General features: G+C 37.1%; 2 protein-coding genes across 2 annotated transcripts in view; one reads left to right on the top strand and one right to left on the bottom strand.

The window, feature by feature from the left end:
* The window catches only part of LOC149679805 (zwei Ig domain protein zig-8-like), a 329,518-nt gene that overhangs the window by 257,460 nt on the left and 51,551 nt on the right, over nucleotides 1-20,507 (bottom strand). The gene's annotated exons all lie outside the window — the stretch shown is intronic.
* Nucleotides 1,495-2,562, top strand: LOC149679806 (uncharacterized). Its single transcript, XM_089835752.1, has 5 exons — nucleotides 1,495-1,532; nucleotides 1,608-1,883; nucleotides 1,949-2,077; nucleotides 2,159-2,188; nucleotides 2,270-2,562. The coding sequence occupies exons 1-5, from the start codon at nucleotides 1,513-1,515 to the stop codon at nucleotides 2,415-2,417; spliced, it is 603 nt and encodes a 200-aa protein (XP_089691878.1). The 5' UTR covers nucleotides 1,495-1,512; the 3' UTR covers nucleotides 2,418-2,562.

The raw sequence follows: 20,507 nt of genomic DNA, 5'->3' as shown, positions 1-20,507 counted from the left end.
AGGCTCGAAATTACTGGAAAAAGGACGCTAAAGAAACCACTTCCGGTTTGTTTAGATAAAATAGCTCTTTTGTCTTTCCAATGAGTACTTTTGCAGGCAATTTTACGAATATGTTTCTTATGCTTACACAGTTTATTATATACGTCTGGTTTCAAATTGATGGCGCCTTGTAAGGCGTTGTGACAACACTCGCTAATTGAATCAATAATTTCTCGATTAGAATTTTTAAGAATAGCTAATCTTTGTGGTTTTTTTAATTGCCCTAAAGCGGCTATTAAATTGATATTTTTAGCGGCTAAACTTTTTTTCTTTTTATTCCCCGATGTTTTCTTGACCTTTCTCTTTGGCGACATCGTAAAGAATGATTAAATTTTAGTAATGTTAATTAATTATATAGTTTTCTTCTTGGGAGTATAGATGACGATTTGTTCTCCCGGTAAAATATTTGTTCTAAACCTTAAATCGGAATGACATTTTTGGGTTAAATCGCAAAGTAAATACCCGTGTGGTTTTTCTGTCGCATCCAAATAGCATTCAACAATAAATTTAGAGTTATTAGGTGCCAATTGTTTAGAAAGGGCCACTAATTGCATAAGATCTCTTACGGTTTTCATAAGAATCATGTAATGAGCGTTTAAGGAAGCTGTTCTCAAGTTTTTTTCAAATATGTTTTGTAAAAGGGTAATTACGAATAATTTCCTATGATGCGATTGTTTAGTAAATATTTCTGATAAAATATTATTTTTATTTTCTAACATAAGATCGTCTAATACGATTAACGTTGTTTGAGTACCATCGTATATAGTTACGTCGGGTAAACCTTGACGCATAACTATACCCATTTCTTTTAATTCATCGTAGCAAGGTTGATATATACTATAATGCCAAACAACTAAATCAACTTTAGGTTCGAACATTTTATCTTTATGTTCTATTATCCTTTTACATAAAAATGTTTTGCCTGATCCGGAAGGACCAAAAATAATTAAGTTTCCAGGTGTAGTGAATGGTATCATGGCTAATACTCGAATGAAACTAATTTGTAATTATCATTCGTACTTAAACACGATTAATTAAAACGCGGCGCGATTCGCGAACCCCCTAAACGCGGTCGGAGGCGCCCTCAAACGGCTCGCGGGGGAAGCGCGGGTAGGCCAACACCACAAACGCGTTGACATCATCTTGCCTTTCACTATGGTATCTTCTATAAGCCTTTAACATGGTCTGCCACTATACGAGATGGTAAATACGGTTAAAGAAGCTTGACAACTAAAGAAATGCTAGGGGAATTTTTCAAAATCTCCTTAAAAGGAGAGATACTGTGGTCCAATGACATGGCTTCGGACCAATTTGCCCGCGAAAATTTTTACCCTTGTACATGCTAATCATCTTGGAGTCACTTGTTTGATCTCGAACACGCCCTGACCATAGCAAAAAGTATAAAAGGTCTAGGTTCAGACCCCAAAGACATCACTTTCTTTCGAATAAGTTATGGACCACCAACAAGAACCAATGGATCTTTCTTCATCAAGGTAAGAAAAAAACTTTTTTAAAAACTTAGTTTTTTAAAGAGAGAAGACCTAAAAAATCTCTCTCTCTCTCTATAGTTATGTGTACGGGGTAGACACCCCGTACTCACCCTGCGAGTTCTCGGACTCGTCCGACTCGTCCCGTTCCGGCACCCCAGATCCCCCACAACACCGGCCTCATTGTGTCGTTGGGCCACAACGGCGCCCACAAAGCCCATCACCGCCGCCGCCCACCCCATCACCGCCGCCGACACCCGAGCCCCTGCCACACTATCAACCTCTCCCGGCCATATACTATCCATGGCAAGCCATGCCTCGGCCGGGAGAGGCTGACTTAAATGTCAATAGTGACTTGTAAGTGATACCTTTTATCTTTGGGGGTAATATAACGCGAAATTATAATTTCTATTTATTCGTAGTCTAGTCTACCAGTTCCAGTTGTACCTGTCGGTACAAGCGGAGGTCATTAGGGATGTGGATTATTTAAATGACCTGCTGAACCAAGTTCGGCAGGTCGTTTATAATCATTCGATTTTTATCCCTGATGAGTAAGTATTTTTAAAAGGTTTTTTATTCCGTAAAAAATTTTAAACCAAATTTTAAACCAAATTTTATAATCTTTGTTATAGCCTCCTGGCCCTTAACTGCCGTGGGTTCCGGTAAGCTAAATACATTTCTTATATTAATTATATACAATATTAACAAGTAATAGCTAATTTTACTCTCTCTCTCTTCCTCAGTGTGACCTTCGAGCTGGGCCAGTTAAGCTTGTACCGACGTGTGAGGTACCTGGAGATCCCACCAGAGCCTGCACTAGTATTCGAGACCTGGGATGATATATTATTCCCGGGGTTCTCGATGCTAGTGCAGATCCTCAGCCGGCCGTGAGGTGGCGGGGGTAGAGCGGGCGCCAAACAAAAGAAATGAAAAAAAAAAAAAATGTAAAAAAAAAAAAAAATCTTTTTTTTGTAAAATTTTTTAAAAAAAAATTTGTAAATTTTTTAAAAAAAAAATAAATTTTGTTGTGACTTTATATACCTCTCTTTATTTAAATTAAGCTTATATTTTTACCTTCAAAGTTTAGGTTTTCTAAACTTTAATTTCATAGGCTTAAATAGTAAAAGATATGCTTAGTATTAGTTATATAAAATGGAATAGTTTTTTCGGTTCAATTCAATTTATTTTAAACATAAAACTTATAAAATTAAATACAAATAAAATTAAAAATGAGTTAGTAAATGCATACGGGATTTTAAATAAGTTACTTGCCCCGAAATTACAGAAAATAAATTATAATTGTAAAAATAGTTTTCAAGATTTTCTTCTTCAAGTACGCTGTTGAATTTCGTCACCACCTGGTATGACGTTATGAAGTTGGTGAAATATCCCACCACCGCGTCGAATTTTTCGGGTTGGCCATCCAAACACGGTATGCGTTCGTAATCCCCATATAAATTATCATAAATTGCGTTATAAAATTCTATGATAATATCAGCCATGTGTGTAAACACAATTTCATGGTTACTTATCTTAGTAAGATGTTCCTTTACAGCGCCCGAAACGCGATTCAAGGCCGCTGTTTCCATACTGGTCAAAACAATAGAATCCTCCTTTATTAAGTCTTTAATGTGGCATGTGTTATGGTATGCCACAACTGTAGTCTTTTCATTAGGGGTATCGTTTAACACGATTTCAAAATTGTTGGCTTCATGGGCAGCCGTCCAACCTGCTAAAACGGGTAAGCGCGGCATCAGTTTTTCCCAAGTTTCCGTGGAAATGGCGAAGCTTTTTACAGATTGTTTCCGGCATAGACGAACCTCAGGATCCAGGGTTCCGTTTACAAAACCAGTTGTTAAGAACAACTCTTTAGATATATGGAATCTCCCGTTAATTTTACGTTCGTTAGTTACACCAATTTTCCTTTTGGGTGCTTCTTGATTTTCCATCTTGCAGGCTTAAGATCTTCTCGAATAATGATATTCTACTCGATTGAGTCAGGGGTTTTTATACCAAATTTCTTACGTAGCTATTGCGAAATATCTATTGTCCTTAAGTGTTCCATTGTTAGACTGTAGGCGTATTTTTATGTCAAAGTTCTGAAACCACAGATTAAGGAATTCCAGTACCCCCAAAATCAATAAAATAAATAATACAATAAGTAGTTTTTGAGGATTAATCTCCAAGATCTGACGAATTCTCGACAGCCTTTGTGTACTTGACTCCATAACAGCTGAGGAGTAAATAAATTATACAATAGTAAACCTGAACTATTTATCTATTAATAGACCTGTCAATATTTGATTGATTGTATACTTCTTCATGTAATGTCGTAAAAACCCAAGAAATGACGCATCATCTCTTTTGTTACAATCCTTTTGTTGAATTTAAAAAAAAATCTATTGACGACTCATCTCTTTGTTACCATCAGCCACCTGGATGTCAATCAGATGTCACCTATTGTCGACTAACAATAATAGACGTGTTTAAACACGTCCGAAGACCCAACGCATTCTCGCGATCCTTTGTGTACTTGACTCCGTAACAACTTACAAGTAAATAAATTATACAATAGTAAACTTGACCCATTTATCTATTAATAGAGACGACCCTAACCTGTCAATATTTGATTGATTGAGGAAATACTTTTCTTACATCTTCATGTATTGTCGTAAAAACCCCCGCTAATGGAATGACGCTTCATCTCTTTTGTTATAATCCTTTTGTTGAATTAAAAAATCTAGCTTTTTGTTACCATCTGGCACCTTTTAAAATCACTCGGATGTCAATCTTATGTCACCTATTGTTGATTGACAAACAATATTAGACGTGTTTAAACACGTCCGAAAGGACAACGCACCATTGGCCAATAGAAGCTTAGGTAACTCTCCACCCCTCTCTACCCCCCTGCTAATAAGCCTAGGGAAATTTAGTATAAAATAACGAGGGAGAACAACGGAACATCGCATTCGAACTTTAGATCTCGTAACATCAAGATGGATCCTGAATCACTTCGCTGGAATTTGGATGAACTAGCTGTAAATAGGCCTTGGCCTCTAACTTCATTATACAAGTTTTATTTTTTCCTCTGTGCCTATTTACACATCGACCCTGCTAATGTACCATCAACTTTACCCACGTTTATTATAAATGGAGGTTTAAATATAATTCAGACATTCCTTGATGTCATTGAATACATGAGAACCGTACCTAGAACACCTGAAGACTGCCATACAATAGACCAACTAAACCACCTAAGTAACTTAATTCCTAGACCACTAAATATTTCTTACGCCGATCGCATAGAAAGACGCCGGAATGAATTACAACCCACTAACCAGGAAGAATCCTTAATCACAGATTTCAACAACCCTCAATACGATATAGAGATGGCGGCATTTTTGAATCAGGAATGTCAACAAAACGACCCCTTCGAGTACCTGTCTCTAAACTTCTCCGACTATCTACCCAGCGAACAAGAATCTCTTGCGGACTCGGAAGACGACAATATGTACGATCAATGGGGCGGTGGCGGCCCCCCTTCCCCCATTCAAGATGTCCCACATTGCGAAATCTTAGAACAAAGCGAAAAATTCTATGACCAATTTAATATGTATGGTAGAGAATTAGTTCTAAACATCACAGACGACCCCGTAGATAGTATAAGTACTATTACAGAGCACGTATTAAGCGAATATCGACCCACTGATTATGTCCAAATAACATTGAGAAGCCTCGGTATAAATTGCAGGTCAGAATTAGAGCTATCCTTTAAAAGACTAGACCAAGTAGATCCCTCTATCCTCTTTGACCAACTAGCCGAACTACTTTATGACGACGAAATTGAACATTTTTTTCAAGGTCCCGTAAAAATAATATTCCATATAGTGAGAATTCCCGAAGGATACGGTCGATCTAATCGTCGTCAACTTAAGCCATTCGATATTTTCTCAAAGGATCGACGGGGGATTCTACGAATTCCATCCACCGATAATCTATGTCTGGCCAGGGCTCTTTGTGTAGCTGTTTCTCATCGTAGCTACATGAACGACAAAAACAACAAAGAGTTGAAAAACCGTTACGTCACCATATCACGAATAGGCCCCCGGGGTACACTCCAAAAAACAGCCGCTTTAGAGCTATGTCGAAATGCTGGAGTCGCCTCAGGCGATTGTGGGACCCCCGACTCGTTCCAGAAATTTAAACTATATTTATCGGCTTACTCCATCTTTGTCTATAAATTCGAAAATAGGGTGCCCATTTTAATATTAGGCGAAAACGACCCTACAGACATCAGACCACGACTCTTTCTACTTAACGAAAATAATCACTACAATGTAATTACCAATTTAAAGCCTCTTTTTAGTCACGAGTACTTTTGCGAGAAGTGTCTTACCCCCTACTGGCGTATTCAATCTCATAAATGCAATGACTTTTGTTTCAAATGTATGCGTCCAACAGTTTGTCACGGTAGCGAAAAAACATGTGGGGCATGTTTGCGAAAATTCTGGGGCGACGACTGTTATAACAGTCATTTGATCCCAACTGGTAACAAAAAACCTCTTTGTGAGAGGCTCTACCTTTGTAAAAATTGTTTTAAAACAATTGATTTCGCAACCCGCAAGACTAAACATAGTTGCGGGGAGATGTATTGTCAAGTATGTGGAAAACATCAGCCCAGCGATCATTTATGCTACATTCAAGTGATTAAGGATAAAAACACCAACGTTATCCCCTCGAAAAAACCTCGTCGTAATATACCTGAACTAATGTATGTTTTCTTTGATGTGGAATGCATACAGACGAAAGTATGTCAAGAGAAGCTGGGGGCGTATGAACATCAAGCCATCTTATGTGTCAGTATCTCCGTTTGCGAAGACTGCATTGAGGAAAAATCCCTAGATTTTTATTGCATCAAATGCAATCAATTTGGACCTCGCAAACAACGTTTCTCAGGAGGCAAACCCATAGCTGCGTTCCTAGACTACTTAGTCAGCTTATTCGACGTGAAAAAAGTTATCGTATTATCCCATTTTGGTAGCAATTACGACAACCAGCTATTAATTAGGGAAATAATTAATAGGGACGAGAAATTTGTCCCCGAAACTCTGAAAATTAACGGTACGCGCATTTTAGAGATGAAGCTCTCTAATCTATTATTCCTCGATTCGTACAATTTTATCCCCGTAGCTTTATCTAAGTTCCCTGCCACTTTCGGGCTCCCTAATGCTGCCAAGGGGTACTTTCCCCATTTCCTTTTCAATGTAGTGGATCACGAGTTCGATATAGACAGACAGGAGGAGACAAACTACGTGCTAGAAAATACTTTACCCCCCACAGAGGCTTACGGGTGCCAGTATTTCACAAGGAAAAACTTGGACACCTTTATGAAATGGCATACCTCAGAAGGCAGTAAAGAGAAAGGGTTCAACTTCTTAGAAGAGTTGTATTATTATTGCGAAAACGATACTCTACTCCTCTTTCTAGGTTGTTTAACGTTTCGGTCACTCCTTCTTAAAGTTACCAGCGTAGACCCTTTTAATTGCGGTTCTGTTACTCTCCCTGGCGTTTGTTCCTATGTGTATCGAAAAAATTATCTCAAATCAAACACCATTAGCATCATCCCAACAAACTATTACCGACTTGGCGAGAACCAGTCTTTAGGCGCCATTGAATGGCTTGAATGGACTTCGCATGACAGAAATATCCCCATTCAATCCTCTTTTAGGGGCAAAGAGGTTAAAATCCAAACCCTAAAGGTAGATGGCTATTGTTCAGTCAACAAAGAAGTGTTTGAATACATGGGATGTTACTATCATGGATGCAAAATACACTTCCCCACCAATAGAAACAAGATGTTACATGGTGACCCTACTGAAACATTAAACACAAGATACACGAGAACCAAGAAAAAAATTAGCAAACTAGAAACCCTGGGATATACAGTCAATGTCAAATGGGAATGCGAGTGGCTACAGGACAAAACAAATAACACCGAAATTAATGAATTTTTAAAACGTAACGACATCCGCGTTAAAACATCCAAAAGGTTAAATCCCCGAGATGCTTTCTTCGGTGGACGTTGCGGCGCTAACAAGCTATATCATAAAACAACGGGGACCGAGAAAATGTACTACGTGGATTTCACTAGCTTGTACCCTTTCGTGAACAAAACGGGAAAAATTCCTATCGGACACCCGAAAATTATTCTAGATAATTTCCCCGACATCTTCTCTTTCGATGGACTCCTCAAATGCGACGTACTTCCGGCTCAAAACCTGATCCATCCTGTTCTGCCTGCGAGGATAAATGGGAAGTTAACATTCCCCCTATGCTACACCTGTTGTAAAACTCAATTTCAAGGTGACTGCACCCACACACCTGATCAAAGAGAGCTGCGGGGGACTTGGGTCACAGATGAGTTGAGGTACGCCGTAGAGAGGGGTTACACAATCACTAGAATGTACGAAGCCTGGGCATACAAAGTAACCCAATACGATCCCAATACTAAACAAGGCGGGCTTTTTAAAGATTACGTAAATGCCTTCCTCGAGTATAAAACTCTGGCTAGCGGGTTCCCTGCCGATTGCGTCACCCAGGAGGATAAAGAAAAGTACGTTAAAAATTACAAAGAAGTCGAGGGAATCGATTTAGATATCGATAAAATTGAAAAGAATGAGGGGTTGAGATGCCTAAGTAAGCTCATGCTGAACTCTTTTTGGGGGAAGTTCGGACAAAACACCCGACACGTCTCAACAGATATAATAAAAGACGCAAAAACCCTGTATGAACTGCTTCTTAACCCAGACAAAGAGGTCAAAACTCTATTGACATTAAATGACAACACTATTCTCGTCAAATCAGAAGATATTGCAGAAAACGAGATAGCTCACAAACATACAAACGTAGTTATAGCGTGCTATACCACAACTATGGCACGCCTTCACCTCTTAAAACATCTCGAAATGGTGGGAGACCTTTGTTTTTATATGGATACGGACAGCCTTATATACCTCTCGCCAGATGGAGCCCCTATACTACCCACAGGTGACTATCTTGGTGAGTTAAAGAATGAGCTAGAGCCATACGGCAAAGACGCTTACATTTGTGAGTTTGGAAGCGCAGGAGCAAAAAATTATTCAATGAATATTTACGACCCCGCAACAGAAAAAATCACTAACATAATTAAAGTTAAAGGATTTTATTTAAATTCGTCTACTGAGAACCACGTCAATTTCGATATTATGAAAAAGTTGTTAGGTGTCAACAACGATGGTAAACCAGAAATGAACTCGGTACAAGTACCCATTGGTCCCCAAATACGTCGCCTGCCCAATCACACTTTAATTACTATTGATCAAACTAAAACATATCAAGTAGTCGTCGATAAAGTAAGAGTTTTGCCTGACTACACCACAACCCCTTATGGGTATCTTAAGTAAATTTGTAAAATTAATTTGTTAATATAATTTTTGTATTTTTAATTAATTGGGGTTTTTGTCTGCAGACATTTTTTTTTCCAAATATATGTTTTTTTGTTTAATGTTTCTTTTATATGTTAATTGTGATTAGTTTTATTGCAATTAGAATAAATTTGTCAATAATAATTTTCACTTTATATTGTGGTCTTTATTCCTACAAAACCATCCTTTGTTATAAGCCTACACAATCAATCAATCAAATATTGACAGGTAAAAAGAGGAGAACGGGAAAACCCGACTCCTCCCCCTTGAGTGGCCGCCATCTTGTACGGTATAATGGCTGCATATTCTCTCACGGTCTCCCTTAATTTCTATCAGATCTTTAAGAAACACCATGTATAAGGTACACAATAAGGTTTTGAATGTAGTAGTAGTGTTTGAAGTAACCTTAATACTGATTACAAGTATTTCTACATCAGATATCTATACCGTATGTAAGGACAAAGGCTTAGCTATGAAAAAAATACAAGAGTATAACTTTAAACTCCCCAAGATACCGACTTCAATCAACCGCCAGATTTCCCATACATATCCCCATAAGTTTATAATATACGTTCCCATAAGTATGACAATACATATACTTCGTAATGCTATAGCCTACAGACGTACAGCTCGAGAACGACAAGTGAGAATTGAAGTCCTACACTCGGTGGTTAATTAATTTTGCAGGACTTCTTCCATCTAGCTCCTATTTAGTCTGCATTACTAATTAGGCCTTTGAAAGCAGCGCCTCATGCACCAGGCGTACGTCGCTTTACCTCGAATCCATGACCTACTTCAATCACTTCAAAATTACAAGCTCCAGTTTCTAAGTTACCAGACTTTACAAACTTATTTAGGAACATTATCTTATGAACTTATGATATCCCAATACACCCGGGCCCGAATGGTATACCATTGAAAACAAACTACGTTAGTTAAACCGAGAAGGACAAAAAGGAATTTTCCAAGAACGAATTCCCTCTTCTATCCATCGAATGCTTATTTCAGTATTTGCCTAATCCCGTAGACTCCCTTACTGTTAAACTAAATTGAAACAATACATTCTAAGCCAGCTCTGTCTAGTTTCCTTTGTGAATAAACCCCTTATATCTCTGCTTCCCCGTTTTTCCATTGAAATTTCAGATAAAAATCTATACACAAAATAGCAGGAAAGACAACGTTAAAAAATATTCAACCTGAGTTTTCTCTCTATAAAGGCAAAAGTTAGCTTTCTAGCTTCAGATGGATATTTTTTTGTTACCCCTATTCGTGGATGGGTTCATCCCAAATTGTATTTTTGATTCAGTTGACTACCAAGGAAGGATGAAATAATAATTATTATCGTCTCCAGTTTTAAAGTATTAATCAATTTCTATTGCAGGCGAAATATTTGAACATCGGGCCTAATTGGTTATTCAAATCATGTTGAAATGGGTAGGTTACCATTTTTGATCTTTTTATTTGAGGATAAGATGACAACCTGACACCTAATTGTGTTTATGACGTCATAGTTTATTAAAGGTTAAGTTTGGTTAGTGTTAGGATTAAGTTGTGTTCCATGTGGAGTTGGGTTGCCGTCTTTTAGCATATTAGTTGTAAAGTAACAACAAATCATGGACCAAAAACTTACCAAGAAGGTAAAGTTTAAGTTTGTAAGTATCAAGAGTTGAGGCGCTAAGCCTAACACACTTTTTAATAAACGAAAAAGGCGGGAAGCTCCAACGAATTGGAGCGCTCCCGCGCACACTGTCAGCTGCATGTGCCACGTGCTGTTACTGTAGCGGTTTATAATTCAAAAATGACCGGTATATTGGGCTTAGCAAGTCAAAGGGTTGAATATAAAACAACGGTAAAATTCTGGTAAAACGTTAATTGTCAGTCCATTTAATTCTAGGTTTAACTTGTGTACAATATAGTTAAGGACTTATTTCTAGATATTGGTTAATTTTTAATAATAAATTTTCAAATTTCACCTTTCTTTTGAGTTAAGGGGATAGAATAACCTTGAAACACCGTTGCACCTTCACCCTGACACGCTCTATAGATCCACCTACACGGTTTTTATGGATGTAATATGGTTGCTTAGGGTATAGAAGAAAAGAAGATCGAAAAAAAGGAAAAAAAATCAGGAATAAAACGAATGATTTATGACCCAAAGGATGACTCCCCTATATACCTATCCTTTTCCTACGTAGGTTACCACTCAACTCTAACCCCGAACGGAGCAGAGCGGGAGTTAGCTTCCTTTACTGTACAACCATGGATCTCTTATAAACCTTTCATAGGGGATAGGGGAAACAGAAGCGATACAGAAACGGTGGCAAGAGCAAGATCAAGGAGAGCTTAGAATCTGAAGGCCATTCGAAATTTCGAAGTGCTGTCTAAAGGTAGGCTCGGCACGGGAAAACAGAGTTTAGGGTTTCAAGTACATTCGAATTTACACAGCACTGTTTACAGGTAAGCACGGCACGAGGAAGTAGAGCTTAGGAACTCATGAGCATTCGAAATTTCGAAGCGATGTATAATGGTATGGACGGCACAATAAGGCAGAGCTTAGGAACTCAACGTCACTCGAAATTTCGAAACGCTGTCTAAAGCTAAGGACGGCACGATGAAGCAGAACTTAGGGTTTCAAGTCAATTCGAAATTTCGAAGCACTGTTGAAAGGTAAGCACGACACGAGGAAGCTGAGCTCAGTATCCCAAAGTAATTCGAAATTTCGAAACGCTGTCTAAAGCTAAGGACGGCATGGGGAAACAGAGCTTAGGATCTCAAGGTAAATCGAAATTTCGAAATTCTGTAGAAAGGTAAGCGCGGCTTGAGGAAGGAGAGCTTAGGGTTTCAAGGCGATTCGAATTTACACAGCACTGTTCAAAGTTAAGCTTAGGAACCTTAGGTCACTCGAAATTTCGAAGCACTGCTGAAAGCTAAGCGTGCCATTAGGAAGTAGATCTTAGGATCTCAAGGTCAATCGAAATTTCACAGCAATGTGATGTATTCCCCTATGTTCACTGCATAGGGTCGCGTAAATATCCCGTTTTACTGGTCCTCTACAGAAGTACAAAGTCCATGGTACAATCTTCGAATTCCAACTTATTATCTTTGCATAGAGTGTTATGGATAGCGGAGCCCCCTATTGGATGGTTGAAAGGTAGAGCCTGTATGTGATAGGATAGGATAGTGTGATCTGGGAGCTGTAGAACGCAAGATAAAAATTATGGGGCTTTTTTTATACCCATGACCGACCTTCCTTCCTTGCCTGCCTGAGAGAAAGAGTCTTGCGCTTGCCTCGTATACCGTTATTCTTTATATCTTTGAGGTTTGGACTGGAGATATTGCTATTTCAGAATTTATGGGTTAATTGCTTTATAATTGATACGACCTATTTATTTCATCCGCTATAGACCATTTTGAAAGAATGTCCCTGCGTTATAGGATGTAGGCTTCCTTATTTGTATCATGAGTGAGTGCAGAGACGAAGGATGTCAAATCCCTAGTGTCCATTCGAAACGGTCCAATTTAGTACAGAGATTTAACCTTAGAAACCCTTCATTCTCGCCTTAGACCAACGGATTGGCTCGAAATATTTTCCCAAAACAGTTAATTTGATATTATCAGGGATAGATTTAATTTTAGAAGTAGGAATGGAGAACGGTTAGTATTTACTTCAGTCCGACTCATAGACCACCCAGTATAGAGCCACTCCCTCCAACACATAACGAAAGTTTTAAATTATCTTATTGCATGGCTCACTTAAACTACGTTTTGATGACGTTGCTGACGGGGACGGCGAAAAATACTTAATTCCATTTTACCTCTGTCGCTATGACCCGTCCGCCTCTTCTTTCATACCCCCCTCCGTTCCGTGGAAGGAAGGGGGGGGGTCCGGGACTATGACGCGCGCCCAGACTACTCTGTTCTCCATTCCTACTTTTAAAATTAAATCTATCCCTGGCTGAATGCATTCCTGGTGAAACAACTAAAAAAAATCTATAAATTTTAAACACTTCTTTCAATAACCCAACATCTTTCCTATAGCTTTCGTAAATAGAAGCCAAAAGTCCATAGATAGCTGATAAACAACAATAAGTGAAGAATGAATCCCTATACAAAAGAAATCCGTGGTGTGTGTGTGTGTCACATGACCTCATATAAGTTAACAAGAAAGGGTCTTCTTCTAGATTCTCTATAAAAACAGCAAAAGTGAAAATTTCTTCATCTTTTCATCACAGATGTCATGGTTATTTGAAGTATAAATAGTTTAGTAACACTATGGACCAGCTAAGCGGGCATTACACGAGTATTTTAAAGATCTGGAGGATTTACCAGTCCATGTCGACACTTAGTAAATAGTCTTTGGACTGTATGAAATGTCTACACGATAATATTCTTTATATTTTTAAAGAAACTAACTAAAGTTGCTTAATTAGGGGTTATTCATAAAGCTCAGTGAGGAACTGAGCAAACAAATCACTCTAACCTTAATTACCCTAGTGTTACTTAACTAATATCAACAATGCAGTTTTGCGAAATGAACGAATTGTGTCTGTAATGGGTGCCTTTAACCATGTACTTTAAGGAACCCTGACTAGATTCAGCCTCTTACAATCCCTATATAGCATCCTGTTTGAAAAACGATAGATAAGAGAAAGGTGGAATGGAAGCCAGGGAGGGCATCTCTTGCCCCATCTTTAAAACTCAAAAGTGATACAACCAGAGCTCTCCCTTGTTGACAAACTAGATATCTAGCTTAGATATCTTTTATACAACTCGTCTTCAATGGTACAAAAATAAATAAAAAGTGCTCAGTAAGAATGGTACTGGAATCCGAATGGCTGCAATGTACCAAGGACCTTATCCAATTCTTTTGAGTTATATGAACATCTGGGGGACTTCCTTGTTCTTTTTTGGGATCTTTTTTTAGGGAACTAAAAAGCGTGCGTAGAGAGAAACCATACTGGAGAAGAAAGGATTATACTGAGACTAAAGGGAAAGTAACTTCCGACTCCCAACATGTCCCTAAATGTGTCTGTCCATGCAAGTGATTTCGACCAAACGTTCGTGATTTCCTCAAAAACACTTTTTTGAAATTTTCATATGATTTCCTAAATTGTTCTATAATTTTGGGATATATGCCTATATCGTCTAGTCGTTTTGCGATATATCGCGATTTCGTCACAGATTTCGTGAATTCTTCAAAAAGATTTCGAAATTTTCCTAAATGCTTCATGAAATTTCTCCTTGATTGCAAACTTTGACTCAAATATTTGTTAGAGAATTCGGAATTACTTCTAAGGATTTCGTGAATTTTTCTTTGATTTCGAATTTAACATCGAAAATTTCATTATTTCATGAACCATTTCACTATTTCATCAAAAAATTGCACAATTTCATAATAAAATTGCACAATTTCATTATCTGATTTTTTTTCACATATTTCAACGAATTTCTCATTGATTTCCGTTTTCGAGCGTCAGCTTCCGTTAAAAGAGAACGAAATTTAGCTTAATTGTTGAGACAAAACCTATCAGTACAAGAGTCCCTGATTGGACCGGTTTTCAAACTCCTTGCATATTTAAGGTGAAGTTAAAAATTCTTTCAATTTAATCGGATTTCACTATAACAACAATAACTCCTTTATACAAGGGCCAAATCTTTAATGTTTCGAATTTCACTCTCCCTTTAAGGATCGTCCGTGGCAGGACAGCAAAGGCTTAATACCAGTTAGGAGAAAAGGTTTTAAAATTGTGTCGGCGAGCGCGAACCTAAGCGTATATAACGACGTTAAAATAACATAAGCCTAGCAAAAGTATCTTCCCTTTCGTCAGCTTGGTTTCGTGAACTGTGTCCTTTAGGTGGTGGTAAGAGAGTAAGTTCCAAGGGTTTAATCTTGGCCGCGTCCTTCAGTATGAAGTAACTAAGAACTTTAATTCACCATCCGTGTGTGTCGGATCTAGTCAGCTATACAACTCCGCGAATGTCTTCAACTATCCCTTGAATATTGCAAATAATAAATTACTAAGATTCACAAAAGAACATGCTCTAAACGATTACAGTATGGGGACTGTCGGAGCCTATGAAGATGTTTAAAGAGATTTTTTACAGATTATTAAACCTCGGCGAGATAAACGATTATTTAACCCGTTGAAACCGATATTGATCGATATTTTGCCGATTATCAACCGATAAAATCGAAAAGATACATCGGTTTTCCCATCACTAATAAACTACATTCATGTAGGAATGAATTAGAATTCTCTTTCGTCCCACGTATCGTTACAAAAAGAATTTAAGATCTCGCGGAAGGAGAGCGTTACATACAGACATTTCTATCACACACCATTGCGACTTTCTTAATTTTTCTTTACTCCAAGTTTCTTAAAAGGGATTTTCGATTTCAAATAATTTTTAACCAAAGGATTATTAAAAATATTCGATAAAAAATTAAAGAAAAATATTTTTTTAAAAACTGAACCATAAGAAAGTCACGTTTATATCTACACGTGATTATATTACACGTAGCTATTGGAACCGTTTTGGTTGGCCTTGAAAGTGTTTGTGTGTATGTTCGTGGACATTCTATACACGAAAAAGATGTTTTAAGAGAAATTTATCAATAAAAGACACGAAATCAGTTTAGAGGTAGTATTGGTAAAGATAATGGTCTATTGTTAAGCATTCATTTGAAGAATCTAGATTGGATTAACCTATTATTTTTTGTTGAGTTACACTAACACACGTAGACATAATATAACGTAATCGAACATTTTCTTGTTTAGCTTATGTGCCCTCTGCAACTGATAAATATAGCTATAAAAATAATCCACGGCACTTTTAAATTTGCATATACAAGTATATCGTTTTCACACAAAAAAACAAAGATTAAAATAAGCTTCCAATCCTTTGAATAGAGAGTTTAAGAAATTGTCTTTTCAAAAACCAATATATTTGAATTTAAAATAAGTTTAGAGTCAGGGCAAGAAGCGATATCTAGTTTACTAGGGAGAATTTATAAATTCGCCCCATTTCTAGCTTTATCTCCAGTCCAAACGTATAGTAGGTCCGGAGTTAATCCCCGCCTCTAAATTACAACCAGCAATCATCTCATTGGTTCTTGAAAACTCACGTCAGCGCGACGCGAATGACGAAAATTACAGTCATATTTTCCGACTGAGGAGAGGCGAAGTAGCCCGGCCTCCTTTTACGTCCCCCCCCCTTGTATTTTGAAAGGGGGACTGGGAGTATGGCGCGCGAATACTTAGGCATCTTAAACCTTCTCCCTAGTAAACTAGATATCACATCTTGGTCAGGGGGAGATAGTTTTGTTGGTTCAAACGTTTTGATTTTTGTAAAGCTACTTAACCTTACTATACTTACTATCTACATAAAAATAACTATAACACATAAGAGAATAAACGTTAACAAAGATTATATCGAAGGGGAAAAAAATGGGAGAGAGTATAAAAAAGTAAAAGTATTTTGGAAAAAATGATGGGGAATCTTTTAAAGTCTCTCACACACCTTAACTTCCGCGTTATTTTCCATACACTAAGACGTTATGAATATAAAAAATATTAAAGTTGTAAAAGATGTATAACTCCTTTTAAATTCAAACCAGAAATCCATAACTTCAAGTAATGGCCGGCCGTTCGTGGAAACTTTTTAATGACTTTTCCAGGTATTGCCTGACGTATTTTATAGAAAAGACAGAATGTTTTCCTGATATTTCACACCTATTTTAAAAAATCCCTAATATTCCACACCTATTTTAAAAATCCCTAATATTTCACACCTACTTTTAAAAAATCCTTGATAATTCACACCTATTTTTAAAAATCCCTGATAATACACACCTATTTTTAAAAAATCCTTGAGAATTCACACCTTTTTTAAAAAAATCCCTGATTATACACACCTATTTTTAAAAATCACTAATAACTTACACCCATTTTTAAAAAATCACTAATAACTTACACCTATTTTTAAAAATCCCTGATAATTCACACCTATTTTTAAAAATCCCTAATAATTCACACCTATTTTAAAAAAACTCCCGGATGATTTACACCTTATTTTTTAAAAATCCCTGATAATACGCACCTTATTTTTAAAAAATCCCTGAAAATAAACACCTATTTTAAAAAATCCCTGATAACTCACGCATATTTTTAAAAAATCCTTCACACCTATTTGAAAAAATCCCTGATTTTCCATGATTTTCAGATATTGTTACAACCATACACTTTAAGTTATATCCTTCAAGGTATGAAAAATAACGGCAAACTATAGTACATAAAAAATATCAAAGGCTGATAACCCTAACTTTGACACGTGGTAGATGGAAGTGTGATGGGCCATTTCGATCAAAATTTCTCCCAACTTTGAACCCCTTTGCACTTTTTTCATTATGAAAGGCTGTTGAGAAATGACACGAGCTTTGTATCAAAATCGTCTATAGTTGGTAGAAGATTGGCTTCCAATAAGTGCTCAATGGCGAAGAGTTCGCATACTTAAACAATGATTTATCGCTCATCTCTCAGAGGATGTGCCAAAGACACAATGTATCCCATATCCATAGTTCAATAACTAAACCATCCCGAGTTTGCAACGCGTGAAAAGCTACCAAGGAATTTGTCTCAAAAAAGGGACAATGTATTTGTGTCAAAAGTCACATAGATTTAAATCCTAATTTTATATCGATTAGATTGGCATTGTAACAAAAGATAATTAACAAGAGCGTCGAAGTAATATACCTTTTTCAAAAGTATGATGTGTTGACCATGAATCCAAGAAGTGATATCTAGTTTATTAGGGAGAAGGTATAAATTCGCGCCACATTTCCAGCTTTATCTCCAGTCCAAACGTATAGTAGGTCCGGAGTTAATCCCCGCCTCTAAATTACAACCGGCATCTCATTGGTTCTTGAAAACTCACGTCAGCGCGACAGACGCGAATGACGAAAATTACAGTCATATTTTCCGACTGAGGAGAGGCTGCGAAATAGCCCGGCCTTCTTTTACGTCCCCCCTTGTATTTTGAAAGGGGGACTGGGACTATGGCGTGCGAATACTAAGGCATCTTATACCTTCTCAATAAATAAACTAGATATCACTATCACTTCTTGATGAATCATTGATGGGTGTGTTTCTCAACAAAGACGCTTAAATTAAAATATGGCTTCAAACAACATAGACCATTCAAATTTGGTGTACGGACTGGTAACTTTGAAGCGTTATATCTTTGCGTGTGCATACCCAATAAAGTTTCAGTCTTAACCCTAAATCATTATCAAGCAGACGACACTACCATCCCCTATTTCGAAAATGGTCTAGTACAAGTCCGTAACGAAGCACTTATTATTTTTTTTATAAAAAAAGGGTGACTATTCCCTCGAAATTTCATGGTTCCTTTAATGACGTACGTCGCATTCTCAGGTTGGACGTAACTGGTTATGGGGAAATGGCGTCAGATAGCCCGTTGATGGCAGATATTGGGGGGTAACGATATTAGGTTCTACGGGCCAATAACACGAGGTGCCTGTATCCTACCGTCGTCTTACGGGGGGCGTGGTGCGCTTCTGAGGGGTAAGGATTCCGAATGTCTTGGGCCTTTCTACTTATCGATCGGCATTTGACCGACCGACAAAATTTATCGATCACTGCGAAGATATTTCTTCTGAACGACCCGAAAATAATAAGAAAATAGCATCTTTTTCTTCGCTATTATTTTTCGGAAAAATATTTCATAATTAACTAAGAATTTAAGGGTAACTTTGATAATTAAGTGAAAACTAACAATAGTTAACAGAAAAGTAAATAACTGTGCAAACTAATGGGTAAATTCCATAAATTAACTGCAAATTAATGGGTAAATTTAATAAATAAATAACTGAAAATTTAATGGGTAAATTTAATAAATAACTGAAAATTTAATGGGTAAATTTAATAAATAAATAACTGAAAATTTAATGGGTAAATTTAATAAATAATTAACTGCAATTTAATGGGTAAATTTAATGAATAATTAACTGCAATTTAATGGGTTAATTCAATAAATAATTAACTGCAAATTTAATGGGTAAATTTAATAAATAATTAACTGAAAATTTAATGGGTAAATTTAATAAATAATTAACTGCAAATTTAACGGGTAAATTCAATAAATTAACTGCAATTTAATGGATAAAGTTAATAAATAATTAACTGCAAATTAATGGGTAAATTCAATAATTAACTGCAAATTAATGGTAAATTCAATAATTAACTGCAAATTAATGGTCAAATTGAATAAATAATTAGCCGCAAATTAATGGGTAAATTAAATAATTAACCACAAATTAATGGGTAAATTCAAAAATTAACTGTAAATTAATATTATATTCAATAATTAACCGCAAATTAATGGTTTAATTCAATAATTATTTTTTAAGTGGACAAAGAAATCACTCTCCAGGTAGAGGTTGTTGCATCAAGTACACTCGCATAATCCATTTTTCAACGTCAGCCCTCGAGCAAGTATACGTTTCCCTTTTCCAAGTTATCGTAATTAATTAAAGTAACAAAAGTATTTAATCAAGAAAGACCTTCTCAATCCAATATATTTCTTTTCAATTAAAACCTCGCCGTGTTTCTATAAAGAAACCCTTCCAGAACCTAAAGTCAGTTTTAACCAATAATACTAAGCCATACAAAATAACGTACGACCTGCCTTGTCTCCATAATCAACTCATAGTTAAAAATTACGATTACCGGACGTTTTATCATAACTGCGAATCTAACAGGCTCTTAAACAAGCGATTACTCTTAACTGTTAACGAGTACACGTTCTCATCCATCCTCAACCCCATGAGATTGAGGTTTAGTTAAAGGGATAGTGGTACATACATCAATCGGCCATTCCCCCGAATAGAAAGATGTTACGGTTAGACCAAGAAGCGATATCTAGTTTATTAGGGCGAAAAACCCTAAGTATTCGCGCACCATAGCCCCAGTCCCCTTTCAAAATACAAGGGGGGGGGACGTAAAAGGAGGCCGGGCTATTGCTCCTCTCCTCAGTCGGAAAATACGTAATTTTCGTCATTCGCGTCGCGCTGACGTGAGTTTTCATGAACCAATGAGATACTGCCTGTAATTTAGAGGCGGGGATTAACTCCGGACCTACGTTTGGACTGGAGATAAAGCTGAAAATGTGGCGCAAATTTAAACCTTCTCCCTAGTAAACTAGATATCACTTCTTGGCCAGACGCAATATTTTCCATTACCAATTTTCAACTCATTTTCAAGTATTTTAAATTACCAAAAACCCTGTGGTAGCTAGTAAACATTTAAACGTTACTATCCCTTTAAGGGCGGTCCTTTAGTACCAGTGCACGATGCCTTTAACCCTTCCGGCTCGGTCAGTGTATAGTTCCAAAGCTACATACCCCAGTGCAATCCCAAGCAGGACATAGCAAACCCGGAAATAAATTTTGCTTCCAAGTCCTCATTTCCCACAGCTCTATTGTCATAGATCTGGCTTT

Source organism: Phalangium opilio, unplaced genomic scaffold, assembly GCF_054372755.1.
Source record: "Phalangium opilio isolate 3A_F unplaced genomic scaffold, DU_Popi_V2 ptg000041l_1, whole genome shotgun sequence".
Taxonomy (NCBI): domain Eukaryota; kingdom Metazoa; phylum Arthropoda; class Arachnida; order Opiliones; family Phalangiidae; genus Phalangium; species Phalangium opilio.
Note: the sequence above shows the minus strand (reverse complement) of the source record. Positions and strands in the feature narration are given on the sequence as shown.